Below are 15,751 nucleotides of genomic sequence, written 5' to 3'. Positions count from 1 at the left end.
ATATCAAAACATAGTATTTTCTTCTGATTATTTTATATTATACCACCTTATTTTGCCAAGTCAAAATACCTCTTCCTACAGCAAATGGAAACAATTTATTTCTCCATGGCATTTGTGTAGTTCAGTGTCTGTTTTCTAAATGTGGAACCCTTTCTTTTGCCTCCCTTTTTGGAAGCAGTAAAAAAAAAAAAAAAACAACAAAACACATTAAAGCCTCAACCTTGAAAAACCTATAGATTTTTTTTTCTTTCCCTGTAGAGGGAGAAACAGAAGACAAACCAGTAGTCATCCTCATACGTGATGAAGACAAGGTCTTTACATGTCATCTTATCCATCCTGAGCCAAGAGTAAAGCACCCTCAGCATTCCTAACACTTTGTTAAAACATCACCTAAGGCAGCTCCAACCGCAGCCTGTTAGCACATATTAATTAGACCCTTTGGTTCTATACAGCTGCCAGTCTCCTGAGGTAATAGAACTTCCCCTCCCACAACTCAAATTAACTTCAAGCCAAAGCAAGGAAATCCTGAAAGAACAGACTCCAGCAGAGGTATTGCAAGTGTCTTTTCTTAAGGTTAAAACAAAAGGAAAGTAATTACACAAAGAAACAAGGAAAAAAAAATAAGAGAATGAACACCCCTTAGATTGTTTGGAATTAGTTTTATATGTATGAGAAAGAGATTGTTTCATGCTCTTGGGTGTAGAAATCACTGTTATATGCTCTGAGAAGCAGTTTAATGTGAGGTATTTGAGACGCTGATAAGAAAGACTCAATCAAGGTAAATAAAACAATCTGTCAGCAAAACTCAGATGATTTTTTTTTTTTTTTTCAGGAAGAATGAGAAGACCTTACCCATAGATACTTGCAGAACAATTCTTGCTCAAAACACTACAAGCTGGCCATTTTCACAGCCAAAAATAGAAAAATTTACTGTTAAGCCCATGATTTGGCATGATTTTTACTGTAAAGAGGAACTTTACCTGCTTCAGGCTAACACACATCCTCTGTCCCACAGCAAAGTCGGAGTGGAATTAGAGCACCACACAAGTCAAACACCATGAAAAGTTTCTCATCAACCCAAGCAGTAAGATGGAAGTCCTCCTCACAGCTGGCATGCCCAAGAGTTACTGCCAGTCTTACTCCAATTAGGTAACAGGACTGGGCTGAAAACCATAACTCTCCCTCGTGTCCGTTACTCAGGAAGGTTGGGTTGATCCCGCTGATCTACTTTCACTTAAAAGTTTTTGCCAGGTAGCTTTACTACATCTAAGAAAGGAAAATGCTTTTCTTTAGATCATACTGTCCTCCTATCACCCTACTTAATACTATGTCTGTCTGTGACAGTTTAAAAGCCACTGGTCTTTTCAGAGAGTAGTTGGACTTTGTTCCACTAGTTTTTAAAACAAACAAACCACCACATTGCTTTTGCCTCTAAGTCTGGTTGCATACAGTGGAAAAAAATCTTATCAAAAATAAAAAGTTATGGATAGTAAGAACCACCGGACACACTGAATGTTACATAGTGTTTTCATATGTAACCAGGTCAACGAAGATGAAAATGTTTTCTTCTCCTTTCACCCCAGCTAGAGATACTGTTTCCTGTAAGAAGAAATTGCCTTTAACAAGCATCAGAGTAAATAAAGTCTGAAGTGTTATAACAACGTTTTTCCCATTCAAAGGTAAATTTGTTATGCTTTCATTTACCTCTACATTCTAAGTAAACTAATTTATTCAGTAAGAGGTGTACACTTGTAAGAAGCTGGATAAGACAAGATAAACCTTGCAGTTCTGACTCAGGCAAAACTGCCATAAACTTCAAAGGAGACCGAGCTTTACAGCTTCACTCATTGTCGCCAGAACTACAGCTGCAAACCTGCTATATTGACCTAGCATAAGAAAACAGATAAGTCTCCCACCTCCTCTTACTGTTCTTTTACTGTCAAGTACTGGCCACGCTCTCACCAACCTCCTGTAAATGGTTATTTACAACCACCCCGAGACACCACTCACGTCTCACCGGCACCGAGCAGGTCTGGCCGGCAGTGTCGGTCCTGCTCTCCAGCCAGTAACTCAGCAAACCCTCCAGGCTGCCCAGGGATTCCCGAGAGCTTCATGAGCTCTTTGAGACACAACCAAGCGTGGGGATTCTTAGTGAAAAAAAATATATGCATATATATATATATATATATATAAAAAAAAAGCCCCAAACCATCCTGAGCCGCGCTATATATAACTGACAAGAGGCCAGACGGGCGGGGCAGCGCACCTGGCCAGCGGAGGGCAGCCCCGCACAGCCCCTCCGGGGACTCCCCGTCAGGGAGGCACTGCCCTCCCGCACACTCACCGCTCCTGATTCGGGGGACACGCCTCCCTGACCCGCCTCGAGGCCGGGACGCTGCGGTAGGGGATAAATCCCCCCCAAGACTCCTCTGTCTCCTCCCTCCCGCCCCCAGGAGACGCCCCGGCCGCCGTCTCACCTCCAGGCGTCACCGAGCGCACCGCATCCCCGGGCTGGCCCCTCCCGGGCTCGCCCCTCCCCGCCTCTCAAACCTCCCGCCGCGCCGCTCCCCTCAGGCTGCGGGAGCGACCGGCCCCGCGCGCCGGGCTCGCGCCGGCAGCCCGGGCTGCTTCCCGCTCCCCCCCCCCCCGCCTCGCGCCCCGTTCATCGCCTCGCGGGCTCGCGCAGGGGCGGGGCCTGCGCGCGCCGCACCTGATCCAGGCGCCGCCCGCCCGCCCGGCGCGTGCGCGGCCCCTCCGGCTCCCCCCCCCCCCCCCCCGCCCCCTCCCAGGCGCGCGCCCGCGGCGGCAGCGAGCGGGGCTGGGCGCGCGGAGCCATCCGGGTCTCGCGGGCGGCGGAGGCGGCGGCGCTGCCGTCCCCGGGCGGCGGGGCGGGGCGGGGGGGCCGCGATGCATCTGCACCAGGTGCTGACCGGCGCCGTCAACCCCGGGGACAACTGCTACTCGGTGGGCAGCGTCGAGGACGTCCCCTTCACGGTAACGGCGGCGATGCCGGCGGCGGGCGGGCTGAGGCGGGCGGGGTGGGGGAAGGGGAGGGCGGCTGGTAGGCCTGAGGAGAGCGCTGGGTCGGGCTGGAGGGGATTAACCTGCCGGGCCGGGGCGGGTGTGCGGGCCCTTCTGCCGGGCCAGACGGATCGGAGCGGTTCAGACGGGGATTACAGCGGAGGCCTCGGGGCGGGGGGGGCAGGCATGTTTACGAGTGGGGTGGGTGAGGTGGGAGCGCTCCCGGACGGCACGGGCCGGGGGAACACCGGCCCGGCCCCGCAGCCCGGCCCCGCCGGTGCTCCCTGCATCCTCCGCACTCGAGAAAGAAGCCAAGGAAATCCCCCGTCTGAGCGTCCACAAATGCTCTTTTTTGGCTTTTTTTTTTTCCCCTCAACGGTCCCCCTGCAAAGGGGGATCAGTCTGTTGCACTAGGCTTCTTACAGCAGCCTGTCCGCTAGTGCTGAGCCTGTTACTTCACTTACTGCGGTCACCAAAACACAAATCTGTCAATTTCACCTCTTAAACTAGAGGCGAAAAGAAAGCAATTTACACTATGTCAATTTCAAGAGTCCAGTAGTTTATTTAACAAAATCTGTTTGTCATCCACAGGATATTTTTGTCAATTCTATGTCAATTTCCCTTTTTTTTAGCATATGATATGCTTCCCTGATTTTAATGAGTTATCAACATCTGCAGTGCTTTCCATCCTACTCAACATTTATTATTTGGGAATAAATGTTCTCGTGAGATTTTGTATTCACATTTAGAAGGCATAAACCAATTCCAAGCTAAAGCTACAAAGTATCATTTTTAGTCTAAGGTAACTGTCAGCAGACCTGTAAACATTTAAAGCTTACTCTAGGTTGTCACAGATGTCTGGTTTTTAAGGGATGAATGCTTGAAAGTCTAAGAAATAAAAGGTGCCATGTCTGTCTGTATTTTCCTTGCTCTGTTGCTATGCAGCCATACTGCTATTAAAGGGACCTCTGTTGCTTTTCATATTTATATAAGAAGTCGTTGTATTCTAATGTGTTTCTTATACTCTGACAATTTGAGAAGTCAAGCAACTAGTATTATAAAAGACAACTTTATGCTAATTCCCATAATAGTTTTGATAACATAAAAAATGAATAATGTTATATATTATGGTTTATACAACTGTTTTCCAAGAGCAAAAGTCATGTTTTACCAAAAAAATGCAGAATCACTTGGTAGCACGTTAACTATGGAACTGCATATAACAGATCTCACTGTCTTCTCTGGCTGCTGCATCTCATTTTTTATAATACATTAAAGAAGCAACTAAAGGGATAAGTAAGTTTTAATAAAGGTTTCTTCTGGACTTCCACAGCTGTAACGTTCTTCCCTTTTTCTCCTTTCTCTGTATTCATGGTATTATTTCCTGCTAATCTAAACCTTGATCCTATAGTAATTTGTATGGTTGAAAACATCTACTTACGAACAGTGCAGAGTCTTACTTGCAGGTTCTTAGCACATGGGTCACCTATGTGACTCTCAGTAGCATCATACTCTACGATCCACTGAAGGTGTCACTTTTGATAGTGCCTGACCTTAAATTCTGTCCATCAACATTAGCAACATGGTATTGACATAGGTCTGTTCTCCCAAACCATAAAGTTGTTTGGAGTTGTACTTTAACTCTGATCCTGAAGCAGGATTTGCAGTCTGGGCAAGAGATAATCTGTGTTGGTGACAGAGCCTGACTACAGAAATGCTCTTAAGAGCCAATACCCATCAGCCTCTTAGAACACAGCAGAAGCAGAGCAGTAGAAGACAAGAGGTTAAGGGAGATCTGCACAGTATGTACTGTACTCTATGAATCCATATGAAGTTAGGCTGTGGCAGAGGACCCATTGTTTGTGTGTGCATGTGCTTGTTTATGTTTTGGTTGATGGTAGGATTTTAGTTTAAAATATAGGAGAAGTAGTTAAAAATTGCTACAGCTGATTCATCATCAGGATGAAAATACAGCTTTTTTTGTGTAGATAAATGAATGACTCACATTAAGTTTACTCAACTTAATAGTGGAATAACAGCCTTAGTATGTGTGTGTATATATATGTTCACTAGTTAATAGTTTTGGGACTATTTCCCTTTTTTTTTTTCTTTTTTTCTTTTTTTTTTTTCTTTTTTTTTGAAAGAGCAGGAGGAGAAATACCTTTTTCAGATGGACTTGCTTTAGGTACCAAACTTCAGCAGTCTTAGGATTCTGAGAGAAAGAACAAGTTTTCTCCTGACCTAATTAGGGACACTGCAATTCTCAGGTTCTTCCTCATCCTTCCTTTCCCCTGTGGTTTGCTCTTGGCTTGTTTACATGACTTCTTCCTGGGGATAAAGGTAGGCTTTTAATTTCCAAGTCAGTGTAGCTAAAATTAAGATGATACATTCTTCTTCAGCTGTATTGTATAAAGCTTTGATGAAAGTCATCTAGTTATTGTGAGGATAACAAAGGGAAAAGAAATAATTTTGCCATTAATTTTATTTACCTGCTAAAAAAATCCTCAACTATTAGTAACTCCATAAAACAAAACAAATCCAAAGAAACAGAGGTAGGATCAGACAGTTGCTGTAGGCTGGTGACAAAAGGTTTTGTGCATCGTTTATCTGAAATGCACATAGTGTTCTTTCTTCCCTATGCTCCCACAACTGCCTGCAGCAATCCTGACGTGTATCTGGCGTTTCCCAAATAAGGGATGAAGAACAGAGATGTTTGGTTAACAAACTGGCTTGCGGATGTTGTAGCTGTGTTGTGCCCACTCCAGTAGAGTGGGTAACACAGGAAAAATTGAAGGGAGATTAGAAGCAGAAGACCTTCATAATGCTGTTTTCTACCAGGCAGTCTCTTCAGCCTCCCTTTGTTTGAGCACCAAACAGGACAATGCATAAGCAGAGGGTTTAAATGCTAAATGACAAGAGTTCTAATTTTGTATTTTCTGGTAATAATTCTGTGCACTATTCAGCTTACTGTTGCTTCATGTTCTCACTTCATCAAATACTGTTAACCATGTTTCACAAATAAGTTTACAGAAGGTCACAGTTGAGCTTTATGCAGAAGGGCTTTACAGCACACACTCTGCCTAGACAGAAGAGGGCTGTTATTTAAACCTCATAGTTGTAATTAGCAGCTAATATGTTTTTAAAGATCATAAACTTCAAACCATGGTTGATTTCTCTTAGCTTTTGTTGTTAAGTAGCTGGTTTATGTTGAGCCACTGACCTCAGTCACTGACTCTTAACTCGTAGTGGGATGTATGTTACCAACCTGACTTTCTATGATGTGGAATAAGGTGGTTTCATATAAAGAAGATGAGCTGTTCTCATTCTGTTTATGTGGCTTCTGCCCCTCGTCCAAGCCCAGGATTACTTTTTTTCCCCTCTGAAACTGTGAACAGAATGTAGGTGTTTCTAAGGTCAGTCTAGGTTTAAAAACATTTTAAAAAACTCCACAGATACACCAATTATCTAAAGGCTAGATTCTCTAAGTATAAAAATTCCAAGCTCTTGCTAGTGTCCCACAAACAGAAGAAAATGAATTTACTTCTTGTAGGAGTTGTTACCAAACACACAACGTGGAACTCTAAACATTATTAATGAAAAATCAAAGTATCATATTTTAGGAGTATCTGTACATAAGAACTTTCCTGATAAAAGTGATAATAATTTATGATTTATCATTTTTGAAAAGGACAAGCTTCTTGACATCTTCCATGCAGCACTGACACTTGGCCCAGAACTGTGTGTTCTTCAACTTCAGAAGCTGTTGCAGATCAAAGTCTCTCACACCCATGAAACTTTTTTTACCTCACTGAAATCAGCAAAATCTTATTCTACAGCTTTTATGTCCACAAGATACAGCAACTGATAATAGGTTTTTCTGCTGTGTAAGGTTCTCCTCTACCTCATCCTTCTTCAGAAATCACTTGTTGAAACCTTTATTTGCAAATTCCCCAGTTATTTAGTAACAATTCCATATATTTAGTTGTTATCCACTGTGTCATGTTTATGTGGGCTGAATTACAGGTGCTTAACATTCATCCTTTCTCTGAAGCTCTGTATGTAAGCATATTTTGAGTATTTAATAGTTAATTTGTCCCAAATGTTAATGTAGGAGAACCTGTTCTACAGGCCACAGGCTAGTATCAGGTTGTGGGGGTTTTTCAGTTATTTCGCTAGTTTGCATTAAGTGTGTGCAATTCTACTCATACTTAGCAGGAGAAGGGGTAAGTGTAAATGTACATTGGTGAGAGTCTGGAAATGTTTCAGAATTCAGGCATCTTCATCACTAATAGGAGGGTGGAGGAATTTCTGCATCTTTTATGTTTACTATCCATAGCCAGAAACTTAAGGATAAGTGTTTGTTATACTGGAGGAGTGCCACAAGCCAAATACAGGCTTTAGTTCAGGTTTTAATACAGATTTCCATTTATGTAATTTTAGGGTTTATTAACTTTTTTTTTAATACCACTGTGGGCTGATTCTGCTTCTTCCACATAATATACCATCTTAAAATGCCTCTGGATCTCTCAGTACACACTGGAGCTTGAGAACTTTTTGGTCTATTTCACTTATGCCAAAATTTTTTAAAGTTGCAGGTTATAGAAAGAGCAGAATAATTTTTTATACAAATAAAAATATTTCTATAAAGGAAAACAGACCTGTCTGGTAGTTCCAGAGTTCAACATTAAAATTAGAGAACCAAACAGGAAAACATGGACAGCTGAAAACTGAGGGTATAGCATAAACTCTTACAGTAGGACAGAATGTCCTACTTCTGTCTGGTGCTCCTGCATTCAATTAGAGCTTTGTCATTGTTCATTTTAGTGGTCCCAGATCTTGACAGTTAGAGCAGACTTTGGCAAATACAGCTTATTAGTTGCTTATGGATCCTGCAAGTCATCATTTGGTGGGTGGCTTTCCCACTCCATTTAATTTTCTCTTAGAAGTTATCAGTGGCACTATAAATGGAGGTTGGCAGATACTCCATGTGGGTGGGGTTTACTGCACTTGTTTCATTCAGTGGCTGCTTATAATTCTGTTTATCCAAGACCTCTATGCTGCTCTCGTCCATTACAGTATCTCAGCATCTTACTTCCCATCTTTCCTTTTTGCATGGCTTACCAGTTTTTCATTCCTTTTATCATGCTATGCAGATTGTTAGTCTGTTGCCACAAATACCATGGCTACTGTTATTCTGGCAGGAGAGGCGGGTGGTGGCCTGATCTCCCCGAAGATTATGTCAGCTGAATCCTTAAGAAGGAACTACTGATGTTACATATTATGACACTTCCCTATTCTTCCCCCATGCAGGGTGCTTCTGCTTCATTACCAGCTTGAGTGAAAAGAGCAAAATTAAAAGAGGATTTAACAGAAGTGTGTTCTGTTCAAGAAAAACATGTTGATATATTTAATGTATTACAAAAGCCTCACAAAAGTAATCAAATTGCAAACCTCGATTTAGACATATAAAGTGAAATGCGGAAATATCGTTCAATACAGAAAAGTATATTGACTTTTCTGTTTTGAGAAATTTGGAGACTCCAAATGTAAAAAAGTGAACAATTAATATGAAATGAGGGGACAACTTTTCTCAAAGGTTGCTCAAAGATCCTCAAGCTGAAGGCTGATACCTGCTGCTGGGAATGTATTCTGTCTAAGGTCTCTAAGGGACTAAATCCCCTCTGTTGGCACAGGATGCTTAGGTGTGCTGAGTCACTTGTTGGTGCAGTGAGAAACGTGGGCAAAGAGTAGGAAGGGTATGAGTGACAGTAAGCATAAGGAAATTAAAGCTGAGAAGTATTTTTCTTTCCCTATATTATTTCTGAGGCACATGTTCCCTATCTCCAGATAACTAGTGATTGCAACTAGGGATAAATAATGTTTAATTTATTTACAAATTTGCAAGTCATCAATACCAACAATGAAAAAATAGGGTGTCCAAAAGGTGTAAGTCCTTGTTTGAAGTGGATCAGTACCTTTTTCTTTTTCTGTATCAGATAACAATTTAAATAATACATTATTGTAGGTTTGTATTAGTAGTTGTGAGGGACACTGTTGAAAAGAAGGTGAGTCTTTCAGTTCTTGGCTGTTTTAATTGCTCACCCTTTGAAATAAATAGTAGGGGAATCAATTGCTTGTGAACATTAGAAATATGAATAAATTATTGGAACAAAGAGGACCTGCTTTTGTTTTCCTGTCTACTTATGGACATTAACAACATGGTCTCCATCCTCTTCCTTTCTGTTAACATCTGCTGGCCTGCTTGGCATTCCACGCCACTGTTGGATTTTGTTTTGCAACAAGTTCCAATATAAAATATCGGAAAACAACAAAACAAGATGACTTTCTGTTCAATGCCAGAACTTACCTCAGAATCTCATCTTTCTCTTACTTTCTGAAAACAATCCTATTCCATTTTAGTAACAGCTTATGCCCTTCCAGACTGGGTCTAATAATTGCATAGCCTAGTCATCAAGGACCTAGGATACTCTGTTACAGAGCTAATCTCCCTCTAACAAGTTGGGCTTTTCCCTCATGCTTGCTTTGTGCATAACTCCAGTATCAGTTCCTCAGTGCTTCCTCGAACAAAGGTTGAGAACTTGAGGACTCAGACAACACTGAGTCACTTTATTTTTGTGAAATGACCTTGGCAGTCTTTTACACAATCTGTGTTTTGTACGCAGTTTTCATTTTTGTGTGCACAATCCTATGATGTGTAACTTTCTGAGGCCTGAGTTTCTGCTTTGCTGCTTAAATTGCTGTTCCTTTCTTGTTCTTAGCAGTGACTGTACTTTCACTAAACTAAGCCTTTTTCTTCAAACTTCTGGCCCACTAGGACATGTGAAAGGTTGGTAGACAGGTACAGATTTATCCTGCTAATAAGAAGTGCTGCAGTCTATCATTGTTCTGTAACTTATTCTTGAACAAATTATTTAGACTGTAGCATTTCTTGCTCAAGATACAATGTATCCAAGACAAATCTGAGTTGTTTTAGTCTTGCAGTAACATGCATTTTTTACAACTCAGCAAAGCCCAGAAACTGGACTCCTATAAAAAAATAATTTATTAATTTTTTAAAATAGTAATTTAATATTTTTTTAAAGGGCAGGGAGGCACAACACATACATATGTAAGAAATTTATATCCAAATTCAATAATAAATGCACCTGAATAGTAAACTCTTGTCTTGTGTCACTAACTGAAAGAACTAACAACTAAACCTTAAAAAATACTCCACAAAACAAATAAAAGTAAAAATACACACAGAGGTTAGGTCTTAGCATAAGTTTGGGTTTGGTTGTTGTGGGTTTTTTACTGTTTCTGTTTTTACTGTCTTTTCACTGTTTTTAAACCCTGGAAGATTTAAAGTGTCCTTTGCTACTTATCTGATGGTTCTACTGAATTGTTGAGGAATAAACTTGCTACATAGTAAAATCTTGTTTCAATGGAGATTTGCACAGCTGTCTCAAGAAACTAAGTAACCTAACAAAGTATTCAGTTTTTTAAAAATAAACTTGTAATTGTATTTCTTTACAAAAATGTTTCAGGCATATGGCTCTGGTTGTGACATTGTTATTCTGGCAAATGACTTTGAATGTGTGCAAATTATTCCTGGTGCTAAACATGGAAACATCCAGGTCAGTTGTGTGGAGTGCTCCCAACGACAAGGCAGGGTAAGGATTTTAATAAATTTGTGTAGACTTAAAAAAAATATGGAATACTCTAAATGAAATAATTGAGCAGAACATAATATATTAATGGTATTAATAAGTTAGTTTCATAACAGTTACTAGTTTTTACTGATATATAACTTTCTGAGTAACCTCTGGCGTTACTCAGAAAGTTGTTTTAGTATAATATTTATTAAAGGAGGGGAAGGGGAAGCAGGAGGCAATTACAGGTCTCATAAAATGTGCAAATATGTATTAGTTACAGTATAGTATTAGAACTGGAAGTGTACTAAAATTACTGTTATTGTCTCCATTATTGTGTACTTTCATCTAGCTAAAGAATATAAGACTGCACATGTGTGTTTGTGTGTCCTGCAAAGTAATGACTTAGAAATACTTTGTTTTTCAGAAAAACTTAAGCATTTTTAATGTTTTTAGAAATGCTACAGTATGAGCCATCATAACTGCATTGCCCCCTAAGTGGCTGTGTGGTTTTATTTTCAATCCCCAAATAATGCTTAAAAGACAGTTTAGATTGCTGAGGAAAAAAATACTTTCTATTAATTATGGTAGTGCATTGGACAAATTTTGTCAGTTGTCACTGTCTACTAATACTAGCTAGCTAAAAATTGGTTGCAGTATTGAGAAAGCACTAGTTTGGGCAGGTTTAGCTGGCAAGGCCCCTGCACTGCAGCAGTGCAGTCCCAGCAGGACTGGAAGAGATATTCCAGCTACACAAGAAGCCCCTGCAAGATCACCATGAACCCCTGGGTTGTTCTACATTCAGGACTCTGAACTTAGAGTCTGTTATTTTCTGTCGGAGTGTGTTGTTGCAACCTTAACCCCAACTCCCCTCCTTCTAAAGAGGAAATAAGGTTTCATAATAAATGTCATGGAACTTTATATCATTTCTGTATATAGCAAACCAGATCCTGTATGGAGGGAACTTAAACAGTTTTTCTTTCAAAAGTCTTTTACAGAAGAAAAAGGAATGGTAAAGATAATCAAAAGTTCTCATAAGCATATGGCTATTAGGAACTTAACCAGATAAATTCCTAATTACGACCACTTTGTGTATGGAGGTTTCTGTGAAATAAGTGGGTGAAAGAGATTGAGGAGTTCAGTGGTATAACAACTTCAGTTTTTCCATTTACCATTTGTCTCCCCTAAAAATGCATTTAACTGTTCAAAATACAATTACATTTCCTTGTTTCTCATAATTATTATTTAGTGGTACAAAATGGTATCTGGGAACACACTGATACCCAGCCAATAATGATTAATTTATTAGTTAGCTGTGAAGTAGACAGATCGTGAGCAAAAGTAGTGCAGGCATCAGCTTTCCCTTATGCATTAAGAGTAGTTACCCTAGAAGAATGGATTAGATCTGATTGACAGTGTTTATCCCACTGAACAAGATGTCTTCCCTACTTAGAGTTAAAATCTTAAATATGGGCTTGTTCAGAAGTATGTATTTCTCAACTTCATTAAGAAAGTATGCATGTAAAACTTATACAAATTAATTATACTGTATTAGATGGTACTTAGAAGAGGTGCTGGAAATTCTTTAGCTGTTTTGGAATACTAAGGAGAGGTTTCACTTATCTCCCAACCTTACATTTTGAGTAATCTTTTTTTTTTTCTCTCTTGTTTGTTTTGTTTTTCCCAGATTGCAGCATCATATGGAAATGCTGTTTGCATTTTTGAACCACTTGGTATAAATTCTCATAAAAGAAATAGTGTAAGTATGTATTTCATGACTGTAATTTGGTTTAGAAGAGGCAAAAGTCAGGTCATCAGATCTGTGGCACCGAAATATGACTTAGACTTGTATATGTGTACCAGGCTTGTTTTATCAGCACAGCTCAAGCATTAAGTGTCTTCTCAAGCAGGTTTCAGTGTCTTTGTTGCAGCTATACTGCTATCCCTGAAGTTGTTATACATGTATGACCTAACTTGTTTAATGTAATCTCCAGGTGTATTTGTATGTGTGACAGGTCCAGGTCTGGTTCACAGGGTACTCTGTGATGCATTTAATTTTTATTAAACAATTGAAGAAATTATTAGAACTAGATTCAGCAATTTGCCACTGGGTCATGAATGTTTCTGCAACAGACCTAATAGCAATTTCATAGAGAAAGAAATAAATACTGATACCTTTGTATTTTGCTGTTGATGTGAGAATTAATCCTTTACTGTTCTTAAATTACAGCAACTGAAGTGTCAGTGGCTTAAAACAGGGCAGTTCTTTCTCAGTTCAATGACTTACAACCTGGCATGGGATCCTCAAGGTAACGTGAAGTTTGTGAAGTATTTGTTCAACATTTGTAGTTAGGAGAACTTGAACACAAATTATTTTTATTATAATAAAGTAAGAGCATGAATATGGAAATTCTAGATTACCTGTTCCCAGGCAGTGTTGAGTAAAATGTGAGGCTACAGTTCACATTTGTGAAGATGCTGTGCCAAGTGTTTGAGTCTCTTATGCAAGGTCTTAGTTTGGGAATCACTGTGTTAAGTTGCTGACTTAAATTACCACTAATAATAATTTAAATAGAATTTTATCACAATTAAATTCAGCAATATACCCAGACACGGATATTTATAAGATGTCTAACAATGTTTATTTATTTGAAATATGAATGGCTATTTAGCATCTGCTAAATTAATTATCAAATATGATTTCTTATTTAAAGTAACCAAGGAAACATTGATGTTCTTTCTTAAAAGGTATTATAAATTCAAAATATTCTAATACAAACAGCTGTATGATATAATACCTAATAATATTTAAAATGGACTTCATAAAGTTGAGTTTTCAACCTGTTTTGAATAATTCTCAACAAAATACAATGACAGGCTTAATCTTTCAATATATGTGCATCATCTTGATTTCACAACTTTAATTACTCACTTCCAGGTAACAGGCTGTTGACAGCAACTGACTTTTTGCAATTGTGGGCCCCTCCACCTAGTGACATTCTAGAAGAAGACGAAGATAATGATCCTGACAATCAGATCAAAGATGATAAAGTTCTCCCAGTTCTAAATGACTGGAAATGTGTCTGGCAGTGCAAGTGAGTGACATAATTTTTATTTTAAGACAAATTGTAATGCCACTTCATACCAACCCTATTGTCCCTCCAAAACCATATTTTAAAATGTGCTTTTAAAGCAGCTTAAAATATTATAAAATTAAAAAAAAAAGTCAGTTACTCCAAATAAAAATTCTTCACTTCTTCAAGTGACCTGTCACCAGATAACCTAGTCAAAAGGCTTACTCAAACTGTAGCACTGGCAACGTATCCAAATTGTTCCTGTTTTCTCATCTCTGAAAGTAGCATTGAGACTGAACAGAGGAGCAGTAGCAGGCACATAGCTACACTGATAAAGATGAGAGCTGCTTCCCAAGTCTTAGGAAGATGTTCCTGAAACTCCTTCTAGCCAGTCCTATTTGAGATCTACGTTACAAAATTGCTTCATGATCAGCCTTTTATATATGTGGAGATTTGGGAAGCAACTGCTTATGAACCTGTTTTCTCTTGACTTTCTTGAAGCCATTTTAGATTTTGTGCCTGCAAAGCACTGTGTAGGCTGCTTTCCTCTTTCAGACAGCTGACCCATAAGCTGTAATTACAGACAAATTGTGTCACAAATTAACTTAAAGATCATCTTCACTTTTGTTTTTTCCTACTACTTGTCTTGGCTTCACTAGGAGTAGAGTAAGGGGACAAGCTGCACTTCTGTGATCTCACTGGATCTAGGCTACACTTGCCATAGTTAAAACAATTTATTTTATGGGCTTGCTTTCTGTAAAACTGGAGATACTAAATATTTTGTTTTATTGTAGCAAATGCTTCTTGTGCTTCTGCTATTCTTAAAGTATGCTTGAAGCAACTATAAAATATTAATATATTTCATTTAAATAATGAACAGTAATACATATTTCAATGAATACAGATAGAGTAATGTTATAGAATATATAGACTTTACTTACAACTTAAAACATTGCTCTCATATTTTTTAGGACTGCAGTATCAGTACATTTGATGTCATGGTCTCCTGATGGTGAATACTTTGCAACAGCTGGGAAGGTAAGAACAAAAAAAGAATAATTAAATGTTTTGCATTTTTTTTGCATTTGTTTGACAAAAGTAAACAAGTAATATAGAATAGTTATGGGCCACACACACTGTTGTAGCCTGAGCTAAGCTAAATTACAATCTCAGGTGTAATGCTGTATTTTCATGTAATTCCATGAATTTCAGCAACAAGAATTTGGATTTAGCTGTGTAGTCCTATTGAATACTTGAGAACCAACCTGGAAATACAGTGACAGTCATACAGACTTGTATATGTATATATGTGTATGTATATATGTCATATATATACATATGTATATATGTTTTATATATATACACGTATGCATATGTACATATGTTTTAGATAAAGTATACTTAAATGAACTTTGATATGTATTAACATTTTTCTACTTCTGTTGGAAATAACAATAATAGACCCTTATGACAGAACACATACACATTTAAACTAGTATAATATACACACCTTAGTGGATAAATTAGAAAATATTTCCTATTTAGTGAATTCTGGGTTCTATTATCAGTTCTTAACTTCTATTCAGTTTGGCATATTTTTGTCAAATTGATATTCAAGCTAAGTTTTCAATTTATAATTTTACTGTCACCCTCTCATTTGAGTGATTCCCTTGGGACTTTTACTAAGTAGATGAGACCAATGGTTCCAGAAGTCATTTTCTGTCTTGTAGTTGTTTCATAAGATACACAGCTTTTATTATAATTCTTAACAGGATTGACTACCTGTCAGACTTCCTTCTTACAGCATCTGTGGTCAGATACTGTATTTTTTTTTATGCTCGTCAGGAAATAATGTATTTTATCTACACTCCCAGAGGTTTGCAATTTATTCATTTATTTACTTTATTCTGTATCCCCACTCCAGCAGCAAGTCCTGACTGTTAGTGAGCTTCCTATTGAAGTGTAGGTGGCAGCATATTTTTGGCTTGTATCATTGCAGGGAAA

General features: G+C 38.9%; 1 protein-coding gene across 5 annotated transcripts in view; it reads left to right on the top strand.

Moving 5' to 3' along the window:
* Nucleotides 1-2,906: 2,906 nt before the first annotated feature.
* The window catches only part of DMXL2 (Dmx like 2), a 50,401-nt gene continuing 37,556 nt past the window's right edge, over nucleotides 2,907-15,751 (top strand). For all 5 annotated transcript variants that reach the window (XM_051628154.1, XM_051628152.1, XM_051628153.1 and 2 more), the window contains exons 1-6: nucleotides 2,907-2,994; nucleotides 10,569-10,694; nucleotides 12,361-12,432; nucleotides 12,904-12,982; nucleotides 13,612-13,768; nucleotides 14,719-14,785. In XM_051628154.1, coding sequence (XP_051484114.1) covers nucleotides 2,908-2,994; nucleotides 10,569-10,694; nucleotides 12,361-12,432; nucleotides 12,904-12,982; nucleotides 13,612-13,768; nucleotides 14,719-14,785 — 588 coding nt within the window. In that variant the 5' untranslated portion in view covers nucleotide 2,907. The remainder of the gene's footprint in view (nucleotides 2,995-10,568; nucleotides 10,695-12,360; nucleotides 12,433-12,903; nucleotides 12,983-13,611; nucleotides 13,769-14,718; nucleotides 14,786-15,751) is intronic.

The sequence above is a fragment of the Apus apus genome, chromosome 10 (assembly GCF_020740795.1).
Source record: "Apus apus isolate bApuApu2 chromosome 10, bApuApu2.pri.cur, whole genome shotgun sequence".
Classification (NCBI taxonomy): domain Eukaryota; kingdom Metazoa; phylum Chordata; class Aves; order Apodiformes; family Apodidae; genus Apus; species Apus apus.
This window is presented reverse-complemented; position numbering and strand designations above follow the sequence as displayed.